The sequence below is a fragment of the Terrapene carolina genome, unplaced genomic scaffold (assembly GCF_002925995.2).
Source record: "Terrapene carolina triunguis isolate 2854851 unplaced genomic scaffold, T_m_triunguis-2.0 Scaffold68, whole genome shotgun sequence".
Classification (NCBI taxonomy): domain Eukaryota; kingdom Metazoa; phylum Chordata; order Testudines; family Emydidae; genus Terrapene; species Terrapene triunguis.
In genome coordinates, this window is record NW_020664419.1 from 63,471,816 (window position 1) to 63,498,195 (window position 26,380).

General features: G+C 41.9%; 2 protein-coding genes across 3 annotated transcripts in view; one reads left to right on the forward strand and one right to left on the reverse strand.

Annotated features, from left to right (window-relative positions):
* The window catches only part of NAP1L1 (nucleosome assembly protein 1 like 1), a 58,629-nt gene that overhangs the window by 20,255 nt on the left and 11,994 nt on the right, over positions 1-26,380 (reverse strand). For both annotated transcript variants that reach the window (XM_026648812.2, XM_026648811.2), the window contains exons 2-4: positions 10,718-10,754; positions 9,593-9,681; positions 6,757-6,859 (exon numbers count right to left, since the gene is read on the reverse strand). In XM_026648812.2, the coding sequence (XP_026504597.1) occupies positions 6,757-6,859; positions 9,593-9,681; positions 10,718-10,734 (209 nt within the window). In that variant the 5' untranslated portion in view covers positions 10,735-10,754. The remainder of the gene's footprint in view (positions 1-6,756; positions 6,860-9,592; positions 9,682-10,717; positions 10,755-26,380) is intronic.
* Positions 24,373-26,010, forward strand: LOC113406123 (tigger transposable element derived 5-like). Its single transcript, XM_026648945.1, has one exon. The coding sequence runs from the start codon at positions 24,373-24,375 to the stop codon at positions 26,008-26,010; it is 1,638 nt and encodes a 545-aa protein (XP_026504730.1).

Genomic DNA, 26,380 nt, shown 5'->3' on the forward strand with positions numbered 1-26,380 from the left:
TTAGTCTATAAGGTGCCACAGGACTCTTTGCTGCTTTTACAGATCCATTATCTTTACATGCCTTTTCACACAGGAAGTGTCACCTATAAGCAGTTTTATAAAAGATAGAATTATGCAATAGCTCTAAAGAGAGGCAACAGGTCCAAAAGAATCAAAGCTGAAGGAACAAACAGATACAAGATGACACCTAGTTAGCACTTGGTCCTCTGAATGCAAGTCAATTTAATGAATGTATGGTCAAATGAGAAGCAGGGTGAATCTCCTCAGGAGGTTTGTCTGACCTACAGAAAAACTTTAAATCAGCTTGCGGAGCCAAGCTTCATTGGAATTAGTATAAACATGGACAGAGGAGCAACTGACTGGCTGCAACAGAACTAGTAATACCTAGACTTGGCCAAATAGAATGCTTTTCCATCAGAAAATGCCAATTTGTCAAAATCTAAACATTCCACGGGAATGTATTCATTTCACCTGAATTTCAACAGAACTTGTAATGGAAGCTTGCTTGGTTTCCTGCTAGCTTGATTGCCTGCTCAGCTCCTCAGCAGCCTGGACTTCCAGACAGGCTGCCTCAGAGTTGGGGCTCCCAGAAGCCCAGAGCTGCCTATAGCCTCAAACATTCTGAAAAGGTTGAAACAATGTTTCTACTTTTTCACAACAGAATTTTGAAATTCTTGTTCTTTGCAGAAAGTTTCAAAATAGTTTTTCCCTGTTTTGAATAGAGGGGATTTTTGACGTTCCCCATGGACAAGGTATTCCTATTTCCGGCAAACTCTTTAAAAAAAAAAAAAAAAATCGAGCCAAGAAGAAAAGAAAAAAGGCTAATTTGTAGCCTGTTTACAAAAAATAATAATTTGGGGTGGCCCATGGCACACATCAGCCCTTTGGAGGAAATCAAATTAAAACATTATTTGAAAAAGACTTTGCTCCTCCCATTAGGCTCGTTGCAAGCCTCACCTGCTTATTCTCATTTCTGATAGATTATACTGAGCATACATGGACAGAGGAGTTAACAGGATTTTAAGCCTTAAATTTCACACCAGCTGGACAGCACAAGAAGATAAACAGTAGTCCTTTAAACAAGACCCACCAACCAGTGGCAGTAGTCCTTTAAACAAGACCCACCAACCAGTGAGTCTCACCTTAGGCAGACATCTGGAAAAAAGTTGGGGAGGCATACTGCTAAAAATCTGTCAGTCAGGGTATGGGGGGGGGGGGGGGGGGGTACATTTTTGGGGGGGGGGGGGGAGAATAATCAAAGAATGTCTGTAAAAAAATTTAGACATGAATGCTTGCTGGAAGGGTAGGGACATTTTAGGGGACAGAGTTAGAGAATTTGGGGTTGCACTGGAAAATAGAGATGGGTGGGGTAAGGAAGGAGTGAAGGCTTGGGGGGCGGATTAGGACACTGGGAAGAGGACATGGGGGTAAGTGGCAGGGGCATCTGTAAGCACCACATTCTCCCCATCTGTATGTCAGGATCTGGGGGTCAGATCCTCTCCTTACCCCCTCCCTCCATATGTGAGCTAGGATCTAGGTGTCAGTTCCCCCCAGTGGTGTCTAAGCCCCACACTCTGCCTCTATGTGTGTCAGGATCTGGGAAGCTGCTCAACTATGGTGCTCTAACCCCCTCCAACATCCCATGTGAGCCAGTTTCAGTGGGGCTTGCTTTTCTGGGGGTCTGAACCCCTTCCTCTATTCATGTCAGAACCAGTATCTATAGGGGTCTTCCCCCTTGCCTCCCATGTAAACCAGGTTTGAGGGCTTGCCTTTCTGGGGCGGTCTGAACCCTTCTCCATACCACCCATGTGAGCAAGGATCTGGAAAAACCCTGCTCTTCCGGGTGAAGAGCTTAGCACAGGCATGCTCGGAGCATACAAAGAACATAATGTTGAGACTGGGGTGAAGAGCTGAGAACTGGTCTGCTTGACACATCAGAAACTCTCCCACACTGGGGAGAGTGGGGTAAGGGAACACCTACCGACATGACTAGAGCAGTGGCTCGAGCTAGGTCTACACTATGGGACCTTACAGCAGCACAGCTGTACTGCTGCAGCTCCACTGCTCTAAGGTCTCCTGTGTAGCTGCTCTACGCTGGTGGGAGAGCACTCTCCCACCAGCATAATTAAGCCATACCCAATGATTAGCAGTAGCTATGTCGGTGGGAAACGCTCTCCTACTGACATAGCACTGTCCACATTGGCGCTTTTGTCAGTGAACCTTATGTTGGTCAGGGGTGTGTTTTTTCACACCCCTGACCAACGCAAGTTTTGCCAACAAAAATGCTAGTGTAGACAAAGCCTCAGAGTTATTGTTTCAATCTGTACTCATCTCCACTGGGTATTCTTTCATCTGAGAACATCTCATTGCAATGAATCACTTAACACCTCACAGAGCCTGCAACTTTGAAGTCTGAGATAATTCTTTGACCCTTGGCAGAAGTCTAACTGTAAACATTTGGGGGAGGGGGGGCGGGGAGGGGCTTCCTTTAAAAAAAAAAGTTTTTTGGAGAAATGTAATCCGAGTACAGCAGGATATTCAGAAGGTACTAAAACTATTTTTGAGAATGAGATAAATTAGACAAGTAAATGCTAACTGGAAGGGGAGGGTTGATTGGGGTGGTAACAGGGGGTTGAGTCTCCAGCAAGGGATTATGGGGAAGGAGCTAAGTGGAAATGGGTGGTAGGGGAGGGAAGATAGGAGGCTGGAGAATATGAAGGGTAGCAAAGGGAGTTGGGGGTTCAGAGTTGGAGGGGCCTGTCAGCATTGAGTGTGCGCGCGTGCGTGATCCATCTAGGGAAGCCCTAACACCTCTGCAGGTACCTGAGATCTTCTCTGCCCACTATGTACTCCAGGATATGGGGGACCCTACTCCTCTTGCAGTGTCTGAGCCCCTCTCCCTGCCCTTCCTTGTGAGATGGGCTCTGGAGGGGGGTGGAGGAATGAAGGCAATGCAAATTTAAATATCTGAAATCCATAAAATAACTAGTTAAGGTATGTATCAGCCCTGTGGGAGGCATAGGGGACAGTTGGCCAGAGTGTTTGGGAGAAGGGCACACTGAGCGGACCTGGAACATGGCTGGGGAAGCCTGACAGAAACAGGGGAGAGTGCCAAAGGAGGTGGGTAGTGGGAGTAAGGGGCCAAGTTCAGTATGCAGCTCAGGCTTCTAATAACCATGGCAACATATGACCCTCCAGTAAGCTTCTGCCATGATGCATACACAGTAGCATAGGTCTGGAGACAGCAAGGAGTAACTTCTTACAAGTTAATGGTTTCTACAGCGCCAGCTAATAGCATAATAGGATGGGAAGGAGAGGAGTAGCTGGAAACAAGGAGGGTGTGGAGAAGAATACAGACATACCAGTCTTCTCTCAACACTTTGCGGTCTGGTCTACACAACAGACCTAAATTAGCGTAACTACGTTGCTCAGGGATGAGAAAAATTCATACCCCATAGCAACATAATTATACCATCGAAAGCCCCTGCGTAGACAGCACTATGTTAGTGGAAGAACTTCTCCCACCAACAAAATCCACCTCCCCGAAAGGTGGTAGCTAACTACATAGACGCGAGAGCTACGATAGAGAGAGATTATATCTATATAGCTCTCACACATATACTCCTGGGCGAATTCTACGCCACTGCATGTGTGCAGAATTCATGTCCCCCGCAGATTGCTTCCCTGCAGAACAATGACTGACAGGGAAGTAAAGGGAAGCTGCAAAAGCAGTCACACACCACTCCTTAGTAGCGCAGGTACATCGTTTCAGACACCTAAAGCAGTCGGCAGAGAGGTAACCCACCACAGAGCTGGGGACACCCCAGCCAGTGGCTCCAACCCTGAGCCAGGATCAGCTGCGACTCCCATCAGGGCTGGAGGCAGGAGAGGACGGGACTTACTCTTCTCCTGCAAGGAGTGGCTGGGACTATGTCAGACCTCCCCCAGCTGCAGGAAGCTCAGCATCCTCCCCTTCTTCCTATCTCCCTCCCCTCCCCACTCCCACCCCCCATCAGTCCTCAGCTGTAGTGGGAGGGGTCACTGTACGGGGAGCTGCTCCCCCATCCACCCAACCCCTGTGTATCCAAGCCTCCCATACCCAGACCTCCCTGCCAAGCCCCCCCCCGCCCCCCCTACCCCCCCCCCCCCCCCCCCCACTGAACCTCAACCCCTGCCTCTGGACTCCCCCTCCCACTGAGCTCCCTTTATTTAAACCCCCATCTTGATGCCCCCCTGCACTGAGCCCCCACATCCAGATCCCCAACTAGCTGCATCCAGACCTTCCCCCACCACCCAGAGCCCCCTGCTAAGACCCCCACACCCAGACCCCTCTGCTGAGCCCCAACCACCTTCACCCCCTACAGAGTCCCATTGCCCCTGCACCTGGAACTCCAACAAGCCTCTGTGCATCCAGATCCCCCCACACCTAGACCCCCCCACTGAGCTGCCTGCACCCAGACTGTCCCACACAGAATCCTGGATCCCCCCCACATTGAACCACTCCACACTTGAATCCTGCCTGGTTGAGCCTGCCTGCCCCACACCTGGTGCGCCTGGCGCAGATGGGCAGGGCCCCAGAGTGTTTCTGAGGCAGGCCCAGGCCTTGTGGTGTGTCAGGATCGGGTGCAGCCTCACCATTGAGTTTATGTCCCAGGGGTGGGAGGGCTGCAGGGTGATCTCCCACCTTCGTGCAGCCAGTGGCCTGTGCTCCCCATTGCTATGCTGGAGCCACTGCATTTATTTATTGACAAATAAAACTTGCAGAATTTTAAAATAGTGTGTGCAGAATTTAATTTTTTAGCGCAGAATGCCCTCAGGAGTACTTGGAGCATCTTAATTAAAGCGCTACATCAACTGTATGCTGATGCAGCATTATAATTGTAGACTTGCCCTAAGTAATAAGACTGTCAAGGTTTTGGGATATAGACCATGAATGAGATTTCCCACACTGGCCCTGTTCGCAACTACACACTGCCAACATTTCAATGCACTACTATTATCCCACAAAATATACTGGACGGGGGGAGGAACACTGAGGAAATCACATCATAACCATTTGGCCTAGTGAAAATACTGACTGGGACTACTTCTAGGTTTGTCACTGGCCTAGTTGGTGACTGTGGGCAAGTCATTTCACCTCTGTGCCTCAGTTTCTCATCTCTAAAAATGGAGATACTGATGTAAAGTTCTTTGAGATCTACTGATGAAAAGCACTATATAAAGCTAGGCCTTTTGATTATTACATACCTACAGTACCTTATCAGCTGCCAACTAGGTAAAATAACTGCCCAAAGGACCACTAATTCTTACCAACCAACATTTCTTTCTGTTTAAAAACAAACAAACAAAAACATTAAGATATTAAGTAGCAAAAAACCCCATAATTAACCCAGAGTTCAGGTTGCCTGGTAGTAGCTCATGCCCTTCTAGAAGAAGTTCAGAAAAACTCAACTGAAAAACAAGAAACACAGAGTTAAGGTAAACAATGCAACTTTAACTCTGCCCATATCAGAAACACTCCCGCACTGGGCTGGGTGGGAAGGGAACACCTACTGACATGACTGGAGCAGTGCCCCATAATGCCCGTAACACACATACAGTGACAAGGCAGAGTGCAGGTAATGAATAGGTGCTACTTGCCCTTGCCCTACACTCAAACACAGACTACTCCCCAGACAGAATACCATGCTTTAAACAACCACTTCATACCCTTCCACAACCCACTGACACCTGCACATACCACCCAAACCTGTACTTCCTCAGACCCATCATTATATCAACCAACTGCTCTCATATCCCATCAGATGACAACACCCATGACAAGACCACCCTAGAGCCCTGCTACTGACACAACCTACCAAATTCTGTATTAAAGTGAGCAGAGTAGAACCTCAAGGTACATGTGAATCTTTCCTTTGACAATATATGTTGGGGGGGAGGGAGGGGGAGGAGAAGAGACACAGACCCAGTTCTCTTCATATCACAACTACAGCTCTCTTAAGTTGCTCCAACTTCTTCCTCCACCATTCAATACAGCTACACTTAACAGTGAATGCAGCTGTAGTCCATGCAGATAATTCCCAGGGGCTACTGCCAGCTCCAGGTGGCAGAGTTAAGGCTGTGCAAGCATTTACCTTAACTCAATTTCCTGGCTTTCTGACATTTGAATTTTGCTGAACTCTACATTCTGGAAGTGCATGAGCTATCAACTGGGCAATCTTAACTCTGCATTAATGAAGTTTTATGCCATTTAATCATTCTACAAGTTTTTCTGACCATACTGTAACAAGGATATCAGGAAACAAATAACTCAGCAACCGTATTACAGAAATGGATCCACGCTTTTCAAAAATATAGCTCAAATTCTTTCAGAAATAAATACAAGACTATGAAAGCGACCTCAAACAAACAGTTAAACTTCAACTTAAGTAAAACTTAAATGTACCTCTGCAAGTCACTTTAATGTCATCCCTACTTTAAGCTCTTTACCAACCTTCCCACCTTCCCTTCCTCAAACACCACCACCACCACCACAAACACCAACAAACACACACCCAAACAAACACACACCATGAGAACTCAGTTCCTGATGTCTTCTAAAGGTTAGGTTCTCAGATATATTTGGCCCCGGCAAGTAGTTTAGGATGTATTAATACTATTTGTCTGAAAGTGAAGAGACTGAGTGGTGTGAACACTTCCACAGAGAACAAGATTATAAAAACAGATACTTAACTACTAAATGAGAACAAGCTGTACCTTTCTATATATCCTGTAGATGTTCCTACTAGACCATCAAGTCTTTCCTGAAGGGCTGCAAGAATCTGAGGATTTTGCATCATCTGCACAGTCAGCTGCCGAGCTAAGTAAAACCAAGAAGAGGAGAGGTTTTGCAAATGCATTATGCTAATCTTGTAGCCAACCTGGAAAGAAACTTATTTTAGTACTAGGGAAAGATGCCAGGTTGACAATCCTTGATATTTGAACCTTTTCAAAGGAAATGCAGCACAACTAGGAGCATTTCACACTTCCATTTTCCCACTGACACTGTGCCTTAAATATCCTATTAAAAATGTTAGTGAAGATCCATCTTATTCTGATCATTTTGAAAGACAGCTGAGTATTTGGAAAATCTAAAAGTTGACCATTCTAGAAAAAGGAAGACAAAGCTTTGAGATTCTTATTTTATGAAAAGTTGACCCAGTCATTAGAATAGAAGTTCTTGCTGAAAACACAGGTTTACAACAGGTCACCAAAAATGTCTTTAAAAAGGCACTTCTGTCTAACATTTCAAACTAAATGATGCAAAGAAATGCAAGATACTGAGATTTGTACTTTTTGCTTTGGGCAGAGGCAGGGACTGTGCAATATGTCAATATTCTTCCAAAAACAATTTCTGTACAACTGTCAAAACTCAAATTGGATTCAGTAACTGCCCTACAAGTCTCTAATTTATACAAGATTTCACACAAAAAAAATACTAGTGAAAATAAGGCATAAGTGACTTATTAAGCAGAAAAATTTAATGTGCAGTAGGAACAAACTGCCATACCAGATCAGACCAGGGATCCCTCTAATCCCATATATTTTATATGTATCATCATCTATACCAGATTCTTCAGAGGTAGGTGCAAGAAATCCCATAGTTTAAAAAAAATAAAATAAAAAAAGTAACTTTGCCAGTGGAGAAACTGCTTCTTAACCTCCGTCATACCTTGAAATCAGGGAAGTTTATAGCCTATAAAATTTCTGGCCTAATGTAATTGTAACTGTTCTAATTATCCATATTAATATTCATCTTTTAACTGTTACCAAGCTCTTGCCTTCAATATCCTGTGGCAATGAATTCCACACATTTATTATTCCAAAATGCATGAGTTCACCTTTTATCAGCTTTTTAAAAAAAAGTTACCTTTCACTGAACATCCTTGTTCTTGCATTTTCAGAGGTTAAGATGTGTGTGTATACATACACATACATCTAAACCCCTCCTATTTTTGTGCACTAAATTAAACAAAGTCTCGATCTTTTTAATCTCTCCCAGAAGTGAGCACACTACTTCAGATGAGGTCGTACCATCTTTGCATGAAATTGCATATTATTTTCTGTCCAATACTTAATACATTCTAAAATTGTTCACTGTTTTGCATTTACACATTGAGCAGGGGTTTTCAGAGAGCTGTGCATAACAGCAGTCCAGTCTCTTTCTTGAGTGATTGCAATTTAGATGCCAGTAACATGCAGAAGTAGTTCAAGTTACTTCTCCAAAGGGGATTACCCTGCATTTGTCAATGACGACTTGTTTGCCATTGAACTGTTCATTCAGACAGCTTTCTTAGATCTTGAGTTCTTCCATGTTCTCTATACTTAAAACATATGCAATTGAAACATCTGCAATTTTATCACATTAATATATTAAACACCAGTTCTAGTACAGTATTTTAGGTCACTCAATTGTCAACCTTTTACCATGTTGAAAAGTGACCATTTTTTCCTACTCTTAAAAGTTTTTAATCCTCGAGAGAACTTCCAACTCTCATCCAAGACTACTAGGTTTCCTTAATAGCATTCAGTGAAGAACTTTCAAACAGGCTCTTGAAATTCCAAATTATGTCAAACGGGTCTTTTTTACCCTCACTACTTTGTTTACATGCTAAAGTCCAATAGGATTAGAAAAGCATAATTTTATTCTATTGACGTTCTGCTGGTCAGTCCCTATGATATATTCATATGGGTATTTTAGAACTCTATTTTTATTTATTTATTTCAGCCAAGTTTGCCTAGTACTGAACTTCCCTTAGTGCCTTTTTACAGGTAGGTGCAACACATGCTACCCCAGTCTTCAGCTATAATAGCGGATTTTAACTTGGTTGTATGCTTTTGCTAGCAGTTAAACTATTTCACTCAAGTTCTTTGGGAACTCTTTAGGTGTTATACCAGCGGATTAAGGGAACTTGTTGCTATTTATCAACCGGTTACGTTAATCTGATATCTTCAGCAAATCCAACAATTCTACTGCAGGCTTCATACTGCTAATACACTAAAAGCATTTCTTGCCATTTGTTTATATTTTGCCTCTTTGCTCTCTTCAAATTCCATTTTCACCCTCCAAACCAAACTACATTACATGAGCAGGACCAACTTTTTCCACCTGGATTGTGTGTCATGCAAAATGTACTACTAACTAGATATAAGTGGGTGGGGTTTTTTTTGGGGGGGGGGACCAATTTTAGGTATATGTGGATTTCTACTAATCGTGACTGAATCGTTTTGAAGTTGAATGGTTGTCTGTGAAATTAAGACAAGTGAGCAGTAAAGTTCATTTGAGAGTACTGACAGAAGCACTGACTGGTCAATGACTCTGGTTCACATGGATAATGTTTCATGAACTGCTGCTGTTCAAGATTAAAAAAAGAATGAGAGCAGACACCAGCATGAAGTGAATGGTCATTAAAAATCCCTTTGAATGAGCAATACCATTCTGGTTTCAGAATTTAAAAAGCATTAAAAAACAAAAACATGTTTTATCATTTGCATTCAGTTTAAATTGAAATGTGAAATCCCTTTAGAATTTCTTTTGATGTAAGTGTGTTACCTTTACTGTTGGCATCCTCGCCAGTTTCTTCTTCTTCCACTTCTTCAACATCTTCCATATCCTGTTGGTCAAGTTCAGCCTGTTCTTTGCTAGTAGAAACATTCAATTCAAGAGTTGAGGTTTGTTTTGTTTTTTTCCTTTTAAGCTAAAGGACTTGTTTACTAATACAACTTGTCCTGAAAAAGCTGCAGTTACAGATATTGCATTAGTTCCCAGTGTAACAACTAAGCTCATATATTCAGTTTTGTGGTTGGGTATTTGATTTGATATTTTTTTTTTTTTTTTTTTTTTTTTTTAAACTTTTGTAACTTCTTTCCACTGGTAAATTTGACCAAAATAGTAAAATTCAAATTGGAAACTTTTCACACCAACAATTTCACTTTTACTATTCTAATAAGGAAATAATAATTTAGTGGTTTGCATACAAGACTAGGAATTGAGAATCAGAGTTCCAGTCCTATCCTGGGGAGAAATGCCCTCTGTGAACTTGGTCAAATCATTTAAACCTCTACCCTCTGCCCCAACATTTCTCCCTCTGTAAAACGAAACTAACTCCACAGCACTATTAAATCACAGAAACTGTTTTATACACAAGACATAAGTTTCACCTGTATCCTGTTTAAAGTAAGATTTTGCAACACTTTAAAACGACAATATCACTTTTGAAGGACATTTTGGCTTAGCTCCCCTGACAAAAAGACAGGGAAAAGTAAAGTAATGTTTAACATGACAGTGGAACGGGCGATGCTGCTAGTTTTAGTAATTTAGTACGAGTTGAATTTTTTTTGTAGTTAATTAGAACATTGTTAGTTTACATTTTGCTTAATAGCTACTGCAGTTACAGTCCCAAACAGGGCTTTGGAACTGTGCTCCAATTCCGCTCCAGCTCCACTGCTCCGGAGCTGCTCCGCACTCCAGCTCCGGGCTCCGCTCCAAAGCCCTGGTCCCAAATGAGCATGTAATAAAACAAAACATGAATCCATTTGCATATTTGCTCATTTTACACTAACCTAATATATACACCTTAAGAGAAAAAGCTACTTAGAGATCACAGTAGTTTAAAGTACAGGATTAATCAATACAGACATTTTTAGTCAAAGTAAATGTCCAAAAGAGTATACATACTTGTCAATGTCTGCCATGTTCTCAGACCTCAGAAAGCCTTAAAAAACAAAAACAAAAAAAAGTGTTAAATTTTATGTACAGAGACTATGTACACCAAATATATATACTAAAAATGAAGTTTAGGAACTGCATAAGACATATGCTATCATAGTTTTCAAAGCTTATCAGTAGTTTACAAAATAGTTACTATGCTGAGGTCACAGAAGTACCCATTTGTTAGGAGTGCACTGCACAGAATCACAGAAACGTAGGGCTGACAAGGACTTCAGGTTACCAACTCCAGCTCCCTGCTCTATCACAGGACCAACTAAGCCTAGATCACCCTTGACAGGTGTTTGTCCAACCTGTTCTTAACTTCTAGTGATGGGGATTTCACTGCCTCCCTTGGAAGTCTATTTCAATCTTTGATTACCTTTTAGACAGTTTTTCCTAATATTAACCTAAATCTCCCTTGCTGCAGATTAAACCCGTTGCTTCTTGACATACTTTTAGTGGATATGGAGAACAACTGATCACCATCCTCTTTATAATAACTCTACATATTTAAAGACTACGATCAGGTCACCCTTCAGCAGGGCTGGCTCTAACTTTGCCGCCGCAAGCAAAACCAAACAAACAAACCCAACAAACAAACAAACCCAACACCGCCCCGCCGAACCAAAACAACAACAAAAAAACCTGAGCGCCGCCCCACCACCCCAAGCATGTGCTTGGTCGGCTGGTGCCTGGAGCCAGCCCTGCCCTTCAGTCTTGTTTTCTCAAGACTAGCCAGGTCTCTCTCTCTCTCTCTTTTTTTTTTTTTTTTTTTTTTTTTAAAGCAGCCTTTTTTCCATGTGTCAGGTTGTCTAAACCTTTCATAAGTTTTGTTGCTCTCATCTGGACTCTCTCTAGTTTGTCCATATCTTTCCTAAAGTGTGGCACCCATAACTGGACACAGTACTCCAGCTAAGGTCTCACCAGTGCCGAGAACAGGACAGTTACCTCCCATGTCTTACATAGGACGCTCTTGTTAATACACCTTAGAATGAGAGTCTTTTTTGCAGCTGTATCACATTGTTGACAAATTCAATTTGTGATCCACTCTGACCCCCGATCCTTTTCGGCAGTACTACCACCTAGCCAGTTATTCTGCATTTTATAGTTGTGCATCTGATTTTTCATTTTCAAGCGAGTACTTTGCACTTGTCTTTACTAAATTTCATCTTGCTAAATTCAGACCAATGCAGCAATTTGTCATGGTCATTTTGAATTCTAATCCTCTCCTCCAAAGTGCTTGCTTGCTGCAACTGCTCCCAGCTTGGTGTCATCTGCAAATTTTATATGCATACTCTCCACTTCAAGTCATCAATATTTTCATTAAATTCCACCAGATCCTGCAGGACCCCTGTAGATACAACCTCCCCGTTTGTAAACCATTAATAACTACTCTCGAAGTATGACCTTTCAACCAGTTGTGCACCTACCTTATAATAATTTCATCTAGACCACATTTCCCTAGCTTGCTTTTGAAAATGTTATGTGGGACCATCAAATGCCTTACTTTACCCAAAAACAAAACAAACCACCACACCCAGTAACCCTGTCAAATAAGGAAATTAGGTTGGTTGATATGGTTTGTTCTTGACAACTTCCATGCTGGCTATTCCTTATAACCTTATTATTCTCCAGGGACTTACAAATTGATTAATATTTGTTCCGGGTATCAAAGTTAGGTTGACTGGTCTATAACTCCCCAGGTTCTCTTTACTGACCCTTTTAAAAGACAGATACTGTGTTTGCCCTTCTCCAGTCTTTCAGGACCTCAACCATCCTCCAGAAGTTCTCAAAGATAATTGCTAACAGTTCTGAGACTGCTTCAGCTAGTTCCTTGGGCATCCTAGAGTGATTTTATCAGTCCCTGCCAACTTGAATACATCTAACCATTCTTCAACCTGTTCTCTCCCGATTTTGGCTTGCATTCCTTCCCCCGGCTGTTAAGTACCTCATCAGCATTAACTTTTTTTAGTGTAGACTAAAGCAAACTAAGCATAACACCTCAGCTTTCTTGATGTCATCAGTTATTAGATCTCCTTTCCCGCTAAGTAGAAGGCCTTCACTTTTCTTCATCTTTCTCTTGCTCCTAATGAAAAGAATCTTTTCATATTGCCTTTTATGTCCCTTGCTAGGTGTAACTGACCTTGTCCCTTAGCCCTTCTAATTTTGTCCCTACATGCTTGTGTTATTCTTTTGTACACCTTGTAAGAATGTTTTTGTATATTAAATAGAGATTATAAATGGTCTTGTGCTTTAGAATGAGTTATACTGTATGCCTTTACATTTGGCTAAGGTATTTAACCACATATTAGATATGGAGTCTAAAATTCAAACTGGCGTGCCTGCCAAACAGCTCAACTCCATCTTCGTTTAGTTTCTTGTTGAAGTTTTCGTGCCCTTTTGGAACTCTGGCTGGAAATGCAGCCAACGGTCAGCATAGAACTAGTTGAAACATGTTCCAGCAAGGGAGCTTGCCAGTTTTACCTCAGAACTTTGCCACACTTGTGCCTATATAAACTCTGTCCATCTTGGAGGCAGCTATGGTACCATTGTATTTGCGCAGCTACGTGGACCAGAAGATCAGAAGACCAGCATTAAGAACTGCGAGTATGCTTACCAATCTCTGAACTCCACATCATTTTCAGAGAAAAGTACAGAGGTCCTGTTGATTGCTCACCCTTGGGTGATCGCAGAGACAGGCCTCTCTTCAGCATCAGCAGATCCTGTTGATCTCCCCCTAAGAAGCAGGTGAGATCCAGGGTCCATCAGTCGCCTGTGACAACGGTGTCGTACTATCTACTGCTTATCAACACTTCGAAATGGTGCAGTATCTGGAGTATGTGTGTTTTAGGTTTATTTGTTTATTGCCAAGGTGTCTGTTTGGTTGGACCTGGATTTTAAATCCAAATAGTCAAACCACATCTCACTGTTCCTGTTTTAAATAAAAAGTTGTCATCTGTTTACTTTAGTCTTCTCTCTTCTTTATTAATTTGCATCACTGGACAGGGAGGTACACTATCTTTCCCTTCTAACTCCCAGATGATAGATACCGGGTAAGGTCTAAGATCCGGCTAATTGGCTACAAGGTATAGCTGGCCTACACCATCCTCACCAACATAGTTAATGTTGCATTAGCTATTAGACCATGTTTCCACTCTCTATACAATTTCTTTTTAAATTTTCAGCAGGATAGATAAAAATCCATGATTTAAAATAAAATAAAATAAAAAAATCAGTTTTTGATTTAAAATCGGATTTTAATAGATTTTTCCCTCAAAGCATTTTATCTAAAGATTGAGCTATAATGTATCTTAATTAAAACAAAGATATCTCATCATGGAATAGGGATTATAAATTCTAATTCTATAGTATGAGAATATATTCATGTAATGGTTAAGAAAAGATTTGTAAATTAGTTCCAATAGTCCCTAATCCATGAACCCAATTTTATGGAGTTACAGGGGCTTCTGTATAGATTAATTTAAATAATCTTGCTATCTATCCAATGGGACTCAGTGCTCAGTCTAGAAGGTACCAGAGATGCTTAGTTTTGCAGTTCTCAAACTGGATTTATGTCTCCAGAGATAACATGCTTGTTTACAGCAAAAATGTTTTTAAAGAAAGAAAGAAAGAAAAGAAAAGAAAAGAAAGAAAGGGTTGAGGTCTGTTATTTCTCACTCTATTGTCCCTCTGCAAATTGTGTACAGAGAGTCAATCCCTTACCTCTCTCTAAAAGTGCAAAGTTGCAAAAAGTTGAATGAAGACTGTTGGGGGCGGAATAGATCTGGACAAGAAGTCTGGAGATAAATGTGAGAAGGGAGGGACAGGCACTAGAAACCAAAGTGAAACTGTTTGAGCAGCATATTACAGAAGTCTTAAGGTCTTTCTGAGGGCTGGTCTACACCCAGCCGCTAGTTCGGCGGCTGGGGATCGAAGTTCCGGGTCCGACTTATTGCGTCTGGTCTGGACGCGATAAGTCGAACCAGGAAGTGCTCGCCGTCGACTGCGGTACTCCAGCTCAGCGAGAGGAGTACCGCGGAGTCGACGGGGAGCCTGCCTGCCGCGTGTGGACCGCGTCTGAACCGCGGTAAGTTCGAACTAAGGTATGTCGAATTCAGCTACGTTAACAACGTAGCTGAATTTGCGTACCTTAGTTCGAATTGGGGGGTTAGTGTGGACCAGGCCTGAGTGTAGTCTTCATTGATTTGAGATCTACCATACCATTCTCTCACTAGAAGGGAAAACCTATAATGGCAGCAGGCCGTAAAAGAGACCCAGTTTGGGAATATTTTAATGAAGTTCCTCTACCTGTGGGTAAGACAGGCATGGGTGCAAAATGCAAACAGTGAAACAAAAACACAAGGCCTGGTTGCTCGAATGAAACGAGAAGCGTGCCTTCTCAGGAGGACGCTCCGGTGAAGATGATGAAAGGAATATGTCTGAACATGCAGGATCTTCAGGTTGGTAAACTTTTTTCATACTCCTTTCTCAAGGACTGCCTGTCTTCCTTCTGACTGTTCTTGAATTCTCAAAAAAATATATATATAGTTGTTACTCTATGGTACTACCACTTTAGATGCAGTTGTGATAAAAATAAATAGCTGAAATAGGCAGATCTTCCTTTTACAATTTCACCTTTAAAGTAGTACTGAGTGTCAGTAAATGCAATGAGTAATACTAAATGAGCAGTATGGTGGTAATTAAATAACTGCATTGACTTATTTTGTTTAGGAAAATCCATCCTCAACATACAGGATTCTGAAGACTATCCACCTTCAAGATCATCATCATTTTCTATAGTTTCAGAGTAATCTACCAACGACAGTGTTTCAGTCACACCATGTATGTCACATAGCCACAGTATATCATCTGTAGCAAAAAGAAAAAAAAAAATCTCCATCATCCAGAAACAACCATAGATAAGTTTGTGATAAGAACCAGCAGATTACAAAAAAGTAATTGATGAAAAAATTGCCTAGTTTGTTTATGCAACAAACTCTCCTTTCTGTATGATTGAGAACCCACACTTCATTAACGTGGTTCAGTCATTAAGACCAAGATATAGTTCACCCAAGAGAGCAGATGTTGCAGGAAAATTGCTGGATAAAGTATATGAAAGAGAAATTGAGCAGTGTGCAAAAAGTCTAGAGGGTAAAATTGTTAACCTGAGTCTTGATGGGTGAAGCAATGTCCACAATGATCCTGTTGTATGTGCTTGTGTGACAACAGAAGAAGGGACTGTCTTCATTACAGAAACTATTGGTACATCAGGAAATGCAGACAGCAGAATACTTACAAGGAGTAGCAGTAAAAGCTATAACAAACTGAAAAAAAATTCAAATGTCTAGTACTCAGCTTGGTCACAGACAGTGCTGCAAATGTATCCAAGATGAGAAGAAATTATTTAGAAGAGAGTCCCAAGCTAACAATATACGGTTGCAGTGCTCATTTGATGCACCTCCTAGCCAAAGACTTCAGTGTTACAGAAATAAAGGCGAATGTTGTTGAAACTGCAAAATACTTCCGTAATAACGACTTTGCAGCAGCTGCTCTGAAAAAGGTGGGAGGAACCAAGCTAACTCTCACAAGACACGTGATGGAACTCAGTAGTGGACTGTTTTGAGTACTATATCAAGAACTGGCCTAATCTGACGACAGTTTGTGAACAAAATAGTAAAAAAAAAAAAATAGATGGCACTGTCACAGCTAAAGTTCTCAACATTGGGCTTAAGAGAAATGTTGACCACATGCTGAGTACCCTGAAGCCTATTTCTGTAGCCTTGAACAAAATGCAGGGAAATAGCTGTTTTTTTGCTGACACTGTTGACATTTGGTAGGAACTGAGTGAGATCTTAAAAAGAGAAATATGCAATGACAGAGAATTACAAGCATTAAAAAAAGTGAATGGGACAAGCACTATCTCTAGCTCATTTTCTTGCAAATATTCTCAATACTCGGTACCAAAGTCAAACCTTAACTGCTGAAGAAGAAGAGGAGCTGGCTATGACATCCAGCAATCATCCCTCCATAATGCCAACTATAAAAAACTTCAGAGCTAAGGGTGAACCATTCAAGAAATATATATTTGCTGATGATGTTTTAAAGAAAGTCACACAATTGAACTGGTGGAAGCCACTTAAGCACATGGATTCAGAGACTGCTGAATCTCACTTTTAACAGCAGTAGCTTCTTCTGCCGTTGTAGAAAGAATATTTTCTTCCTTTGGACTAATTCGTTCCAAATTGAGAAATCGTTTGGGACCTGAAAAAGCAGGAAAGCTTGTTTTTCTTTTCCAGATTATGAACCAACACGAAAATGAAGGTGAAGACGACTGAGTTAGCTGCAGAAGCCAATATTTTAAGTTTCTCATGTTGACCTGGCTGACATAGTTGATTTAATTTTTTTTTTTTAAATATTTCATTTAACTATTTTAGTTAACAATTTTAACAAAAACAAACCTGATTTTAAAAAACTTGAATGTTTAAATTCAAAAATTCATATGCTTGTTTTGTTAAAATATTGTATGTTTGCTGTTGAAGAAAAAAAATCCAGAATACATAATGTTGTTGTTTTTGTTAAATAAAACAATTTAAATGTCTGTCTGGTGATGTTCTCCTCCTAAAACAACATGGCAAGAAAATCCTCCAAACATTAATGATTAGCCTGTTGAATTGGAACTAGTTCACCGGTCAATTACTTCATAAATATCTGCTTCAATTACCTTTGGTAAATGAAATAACTAATTATTCATTTTCTGATATAGCTGTAAAGCTAATCTGAAAAGTTTTCAAAATAAGTCACTTTAAAAATATATGTGTACCTTCTAAAAATGAAACCTACATCTAGCTCTGAGTTGTGAAGAATATGTATTAAGGTTATAACAACCAACAAGAATGCACTTTTATGTAGAAATCCTTGATTAAATCGAGTCTTCCTGACGAGTGATTTAAATCAAATCTACCCTGATTTTCAGGTAATTGAAGGGCTCCTGATGAAGGCCTCTTACTATTCTCATCTCTCCTTTATAGCTGGATAGTTTGCAGTTGTGCCTTTAGTACTGTCTCCTTGAGAAACTGCCAGCTCTCCTGAACTTTTTCCCTTAGATTTTTCTTCCCATGACACTTTACCTACCAACTCTGAGGCTAGGTCTACACTACAGCAGGGGGTTGACCTAAGATACGCAACTTCAGCTACGTGAATAGCGTAGCTGAAGTGGCGTATTTTAGGTCGACTTACCTGGCTGTGAGGACGGCGGCAAGTCGACCGCTGCCGCGCCGCCATCGACTCCGCTACCGCCTCTTGCCGCGGTGGATTTCCGGAGTCGACGGTAGAGCCATCAGGGATCGATTTTATCGCGTCTTCACTAGACGCGGTAAGTCAATCTCCGATAGACCGATTGCTACCCGCCGGATCGGCGGGTAGTGAAGACGTGCCCTGAGTTTGTTAATGACTTGACGTCCTTATTATCCTTATTCTGCTGCTCACTCTACTTTCCTTAAAATCATGACATCTCTTATTTCATGATCACTTTCACCCAAATTGCTTTCCACCTTCAGATTCACTACCAATTCCTCATTAGAATCAAGTCTAAAATTGATGACTGCCGGGTTACTTCCTATACTTTCTGGAACAAAAGTTGTCCCCAGTACATGCCAAGAACTTACTGGAAATTGTTGTGTCATATTACTTTTCCAACAGATGTCTGGGTAGTTAAAGTCCCCCATCATAACCAGGCCAAGACCTGAATATTTATGGATATCTGTTATTTGTTCTAGAAATACCTCATCCACTTACTCTTCCTGATTTGGTGGTCTATAATAGACCTTGACCATGACATCACCTCTATTTTCTAGGCTTTTATCTTTATACAGAGACTCAACTGTTCTGCCTCCCACCTCCTTCTGGGCCTCAGAACAAGTGTATATATTCTTGATGTATAATGCAATACCTCCTCCCTTTTTATGCTACCTGTCCTTCCTGAACAAGCTATACTCCTCTATCAATATTCCAGTACCCCTGTAAGTCTTACCCCTCCAAGCCTATGATGCCAACTGCATCATAAATTTAGCTGATGTACTAATATTTCCAGTTTTTCCTCTTTATTCCCCATACTCCTTGCATTTGTGTACAGACATCTAAGATGTTGATCATATTCCCCCACTGATTTCACTCTTGTTGCTCCTATGACCCTGCTGTAATTTTCCATGTCCCCCACAAACAGCAGTTCTGTTATAAGGTTGACAATTGTTCTCATGCAAGTTGAGGTAAACCCATCATATATTGGTTTGCTACATTTTTCCAATGAAGTACTAATCATGTTTATACAATGCCAGAAGCTGCAGAAATATGCAATATTTTGAAGATGCTTTCCAATATGAAGAATACAAACTAGATTACCAGCAAGTATGTTATATGACTAAACCAATGAGCCAACTGACTCAACTGCAGCACAAAACTCAACAAAAACAGATCCTTTTGTGACTGAGTGCACCTACTTATAGTAGCATAACTAATCAGTGCATTTTTGGTAAATAGGGCTCTAGTTAAGGAGGTCTTGAATAAGATAAATTTCTTCAAATATTATAGACAGATTTTGCTTTTTCATGGGTTCAATTTCAATCCCATGCCTCATATTAGACCTCTGGGGGAAACGGACAGAACATTTACAGTGCCAGTGCATGTCCAATTTCAGACAAATTTGAAGAATTCATTGTTGCTACTAGGTGCTCAGAATGTTTTGCTGCCAAGCTATTTATGGAAATTAACTCCCCTGTCTTCAAAGGAAAGAATCTAATCACATCGGTGAAGGATTTTTCAAAACACCTAGATACCATGGTGATAGGTGCATTCAAAATACTCAAGGTAATCCTCAACTTTCAAAGCTATGCCTCATACACACAAGAATAATTTTTAATTACTGATTTATTAGGACCTGAAAACTGACAAAGCTCCCTCCATCAAGTCTGCATAACATAAGAACCACCATACTCCTGGGGGAATTCTGCATCACTGCACAATGCAGAATTTTGCAGAAATTAATGCTGTGCGTGCAAAATCCCCCCCCTCCCACGGAAATGGGCTGGAGAGATGTTGGCTACCACTTGGGGCCACTGGACCCAGCAGAGCCCAGCTTGCAAATAGAAGACAAGGCCAGGAGGAGGGGGAGGGAACTGGAGGGTTCCCAGCAGTTGCAGTTCCCAGCATTCCCTGAAGGAAGGAAAGTGGTGGCATGCAGGAAACTCTGTGCAAGCCCAGGACCCAGCATCATGCTGTTTCTCCCTCTGGATCCCTGGGCTCTAGGAGGGTAGGGTCTGCGAGTGTCTGAGCCTGCAGCTGGCCCCCGGGGGAGGGGGAGGCGCTGGGGAAAGGCGGTGTGAATGTCTGGGCTGAGGAGTGGCACATGGCTAGGTTCCGGGGGAGCACATGGCTGGGCTCATGGGGGAAGAAGGGCAGAGAAGAAGGAACTAGGTGTAGGGGGCGTTCTTTAAAACTCTACTCCTGCGGGAATGTGTGTGTATCCCTATAGTTACGGACATACTTGCCGACAAGTATTTCAAAATAAATCACCAAAATACTTGAAACTGGTGTGATTATATAGTGTTATTTTGACAAATAAAATTTGCAGAATTTTAAAATCATTGTGTGCAGAATTTAATTTTTTGGCACAGAATTCCCCCAGGAGTAAACTCAGTACCGTTTTACAGAGATTCTTGAAGAATGCAAGTATTAAGACATACACAAGTAATGTCACACTGCATTTTCAACCAGCAAATTGGTATGTAACATTACTATATCTGCCAAAGTACGACACAGGATACTTGGTGGTAACATTTTAGGGTTAAAATGTCATAACACAAAGTTACACATTTAAATGTGTGCTGTAACACTACTGCCAGCTTCTCACTCAATAGCAATGTGTGTTTATTTCTTGGATTAGAGAACTTTTTTTATACAGTAACTTAGTCAGGCCAAGTACAAACCCACTTGAAGCCATGCCTCCACTGCTGCTACCCATGCTATTCCAGCTAGTAGATAATGTTTTCACCCCTCAGCCCACAGAGAGCCGAGAAGCATGCTAGCTGGATTAGAATTAGCACAAGTATGCATAAGAGAGCAAAAGAGTCACACCCCTAGCTCATGCTACAGACAGTCTTAATGTTCTGAACAAGCTATCGTGAAACACTGAATAACTGTCATGTGTGTACACTTTAGCTTATTACTTTGAATATGCTGAACACTCTAATGGATTGTTTCTGATACTGAGTAAATTCTATTCTGGAGGTGGCCAAACTTGCTGACCTTCTGAATCGCACACAATTTTCATAACTTCAAGAGCCGGGCACACCTGCCAGGGTTCTGGGCTTTAGCACTGCGGGACTGCCTTCTGGGTTTCGGGGCTGCCCCTTGCGGGCTGAAGTCCATAGCTCTTCTCCTCCCTCCCCCCCCCCCATTTGGTAGGCAGAGAATAAGGGGCATGGTGGGCTCCACGAGCTGCACTTTAAACTGTAAATGAGCCACATGTGGCTTGCAATCTGCAGTTTGGCCACCCCCATTCTATTCCCTACAGCAAGACCTTAAAGACTTTAGTTCAAAAACAAAACAAAAACTTTTGTTCCGATGATGAAATGGGAAGCCATGACTGTTCCAGTAAGACAGGGACAATATGGTCACTTTTGGGACATGCATAAGAATCCAGTCAACTAGAGTTTACACTAATTTAGCTAGCTACAAATATGAAAATTACTTGAACAAAGTTTTGGCCAAGTCATTAAAACGAATATTAAAGTAATCAGTAAAAAGGCAACACTTTTTCCAAATGGTAGAGTTGAGGTTCATCAGAACCGCATATATTTCAACATCTGTCCCACAACTTCCCAACAACTTGCATCTAATGAATGTGACCACTGAAATATGTTCATTTTGAAATTAAAGCCAATTTAGAGGTTAGAAATGTATATTGTGTAACAGTAAATCTATGTTAAAAAACAAAAACTAGGAACTAACTTTTCTCTATGACTAACTGTGACCTCAGTTTCTCTTCAGCAATGGAAACTAACCTGGTGCAAGGCTACCATTCACTCAAGTATCAACAATATCTATCAAAACATACATGCACACACTTCATATGATATGCAAAACAATGGTTTATATGGGTGGAAATAGAAGGGTACAAGTGCAAAGGGCCTGGAAAGACATTCTTCATAGGAGCAACTTACTTATGGGCATCAGAAGTGTCATGGAGGAGAAGAAACAAGAGCTGATAGATGAGGTGTAGGATAGGTTACAGCAGTGGTCTCCAAACTGATTGTGCACCCCTATCAGTAAAAAAAATTTTGAGCACGCACCCCCCGGCCGTGCTGGCTCTACCATTTTTGCCAAAGCAAAAAAAAAAAAAAAAAAGCGCCGCTCGGACGAAGGGGAAAAAAAGTGCTCCTCCCGCTGCGCACCCTCAAGGATCCTCTTGCGCACCCCACTTTGGAGACCACCGGGTTACAGAACTGAATTAGAAAAGTCAACTCTGACATTAGGGGTATTGTTAATACTCAAAGGTTCATGAGGTATGCTGCTGCTTTGCTTTAGAGACAGGCAGTCACACAGTTGCCCCTAACCTGACTCCACGTGCAAGCAAGACTGCTTAGTGGCCCCTTCCTCCACTTGTGCAACTGCTGTTGCTTCAGATTAACAGTTTTCGCACTGAAGTGTATTTTGCCTACAAACACATTCAATCCATAAATTCACAAGTCTGATAGTGTTTTAGATTCCTTTAAAATAAAACCAAAGTTTTGGTTTTGGTATTTGAATAGTGGCCGAAAAACATTTTTACCCAAAAATGGTATTGAAGTCATTAACATACATTTGAATAAATTATCAGGTTAAAATGTCTGCGTTCATGCAAAATTAGCACAATTCTAGAAATATGAAAGTCACACAGCAAAGAAAAATATGGTTACATAACCGAAGTATGGAAGCACCAATTGCAGCTCTATAGTTGAGGCTTAATTCTGTTTTGCACTTAAAGCATAGATTCACCCTGAGTTATAAAAACATGGGATTATCTTCCAGAAATTTATAGCTCTTTATGCTTTGAGTACAGAAGGATGTGTTAGTTCTCAGGAAATTCAATTAATTAGTTTGAGTAAAAAAGCTAAAAGTTGTCTCATTAAATAGTATCTGCATCAGTCTTTTTCCTGAATCATCTTAAAAGGAGTACAGGCTTTATATTTTCCATATTGTTAAAATCAGTGAAATCTTATGCATAGTCTACAAACATAGGTATAAACAAATTATTATTTTTTTGTATCTAATTGTTCTATTATATACACTTACAAAAAGAGTTAGATCAATAGCTCAGGTAATTAAAATAGGTCCACTGAGATCAGAGGAAAGAATCAAACACCGTCCTCTACAGCTAATCTGCATGTAACAATTCTATTTGTTGTAATGAGTTAGCCGTTAGACTGGACACGTGTCAAGAGTTTTCAATGGCAGATCAGAGAGCAGTGACCAGTTGAGCTCCATAAAGTCCATGGTCATGTGCTAGCTTTGGACATCACGGTCTTACAGACTCCACATGACCCTGCTGTCTCAGTTCCATTATGCACCAAGGCAGCAATGACAGGGAAACCGAGGCAGGAGCACAACGCAAGTCCTTAAAGTGAAGAGATATTGAGATTTCAAGACTGGGCTCTCCACCCTCCCGTTTTCCTTTTCGCATGGTCCTCTTAAACACAGTCTCTTAAACCAACAAATCAATTGCAAATTTAAGAGCCAGATTCACCATTATATTCCAGCTGTTTTCAACTGCTCTGGCAATGCACCTGTAAACCCAATTTAAATAGTGCACTCTGGCATTAAGAACCAAAATAAAAAAAACTATTTAAGGTTGATAACTACATACAGTGAAACCCCGCTATACCGTGATGTTTGGGGTCCAAAAAATTACATCACGCTAAATGCAGGGTCACAGTATAGCGGGGTTTCAAGCCAGTCAGTGGTCCCCAAGGTGGTGCACTGATGTGCGCCGCCTAGTGCCCAGCAGGGGAGAGAAGCTGCGGCCCCGCGCCTGCCAGGGACAGTGAGCACCGGCGCCCACAGCCCTGTTGTTCTCTATCCCCGGCAGGCGCGGGGCCGCGGCTCCTCTCCTGCTTGGAGAGAAGCTGTGGCCCTGCGCCTGCCGGGGACAGAGAGCTCCAGGGCTGCAGGCGCCTGTGCTCTCTGTCCCCAGCAGGCGCAGGGCCACGGCTTCTCTCTGGCTTCTCTGGGGCTGCAGGCACCGGTGCTCTCTGTCCCTGGCAGGCCAGAGAGAAGCCGCAGCCCCGCTGCTGCCAGTGACAGAACTCCAAAATAAGTCTTGAAAAATTGTTAGCTCCCGCCACACTCTTCTCAAAACATGAATGTGCTACTGGCCACACAAAGGTTGGGGACCACTGCCGTAATACTGTTCGTTTTGCCACTTTTTACGACATTTATAAATAAAACGCGTTTTTCCAGTCCTATAGGATAAAGTGACTTGTGGCCATCACAGATCCATTGCACTTACTGTGGTTCTCAGGTTGTACATGTGTATGGTGTTTGTCTATGAAGTTATTAATTTCCTATATTTTTAAAAATATTTTACCATTATGGATACCCCAGTTCGCAAACGCAAGTCATTTTCTGCCCGAGAGAAATTGTACGCCCTGGATCAACTAAAGAAGGGCAAACAACAAACTCAGCTTGCTAGATATCTAGGAATTAGCGAGTCCACTCTGCGAGGGTGGAAAAAAGAAGAAAAGTTCCGTAGCCTACCCTGCATTCTTGAAGAGGAAACTGGTTTACAGCGCAAAAAGGTCAAGTTTGCTAATTACGAAAGCCTAGATTCAGCCTTGTATCAATGGTTTGTTCAGGCTTGCTCAGAAGGAGTTCCTATTTCTGGTCCTATTCTGAAAGCTCAAGCAGAGAAATTTGATCGCTGTATCAATGGAAATGAATCCAAGTTTAAGGCGAGTAATGGCTGGCTGGACAGATTCAAGAAAAGACACGCTATAAGCCAAGTTCTTGTGTCTGGGGAAATCCGCTCACCTGATAAAGAGGCTGCTGATTCCTACCTAATTGAGCTTAAAAAGTTGCTGGAGGAAGGTTGCTACACAGCCGATCAAGTTTACAACTGCGACAAGACTGGTTTATGCTTTAAAATGTTACCCGATCGCACCCTTGCAACCAAGACTAACAGTCACAAACGAGAAGGCTTTAAGCAGAGAAAGGACCAAGTCACTCTCTTGTTTTGCGTCAACAAGTCTGGCAGCCACAAACTCAGACCTCTGATGATCGGAAAAGCGAGGTCTCCCAGATGTTTTCATCATGTTAATATGAAAGCCCTTCCTTTTGAATACACCAACAGCAAGAATGCATGGATGAATAGCTCCATATTTAAAGACTGGTTCCATAAAACTTTTGTGCCAGCCGTTCGGGCTCATCTGCGAAAACTGAAGCAGGAGGAAAAAGCTCTCCTCCCGCTGGATAATTGCTCTGCCCACCCCACAGCGGAAAATCTTGTCAGTCGTGACGGCAAGATTAAAGTCTCTTATCTCCCGAAGAACACTACATCAGAAATCCAGCCACTGGACCAAGGCATCATATCGGTATTTAAACAAAACTATCGCCGGGAAATGATCAAGCGGATGGTAGCAGGTAACAACTCCTCTGTCCACACATCACTGGCATCACTCAACTTGAAAGAAGTCTGTCACCTCGGCAGGGAAGCCTGGGATGCTATCTCTGCATGTTGCATTGAACGGTGCTGGATAAAGGGTCTTGGTCCAGCTTTTCCATCATCTACACACAATGATGGTAATGACGACGAGCCTGAATTTACAAGATTCATTGAAGCCGACGTATGTTTAGCCAAAGAAGCACTCCAAGAATATGAGCACAGTCATCATGATATCCTCAACTGGTTTTCAGCAGATGACATCTGCCCCATATATGAACACATCTCAGATGATGAAATTGTTGCAAATGTCAGCGGGAAGAATGAAGCTGCACCACCAGAGCCCAAAACCAGTGGCAATAATGACGACGACGATGATGGCACCTCAACTCCCCCACCAAAAGCGTCTGAGGCAGTAAAGCACCTAGAAGCCAGTTTGAGGTGGCTGGAAACTCAAGATGTGGAGAGCATCAAAATCCTCCAACTCAGAAGCATACTTGACTTTGCTAGAAGCCAACAGTCCGCAGCAAATAAGCAGACCACACTAGATAACTTTTTAAAGAAGCGATGACATTTAAAGTTATGAAGTCATGCAACCAGATTGACTTTGCACTCTGCGCAATGATTAATACAGTACTGTAGTTGGTTTCACATTTCTTTCATGTACATTAAATTACTACTTTTGTGTTTAAAACAGGCTGGGATAACCGTTTTTTTTAATAAGACTTAGATCAGTGGTCCCCAACCTTCGTGTGGCCAGTAGCACATTCATATTTTGAGAAGAGTGTGGCGGGAGCCAACAATTTTTCCAGACTTATCTTGGAGTTCTCTGTCACTGGCAGGAGCTGGGCCGCGGCTTCTCTCTGGCCTGCCAGGGACAGAGAGCACCGGTGCCTGCAGCCCCGGAGAAGCCAGAGAGAAGCCGCGGCCCCGCGCCTGCC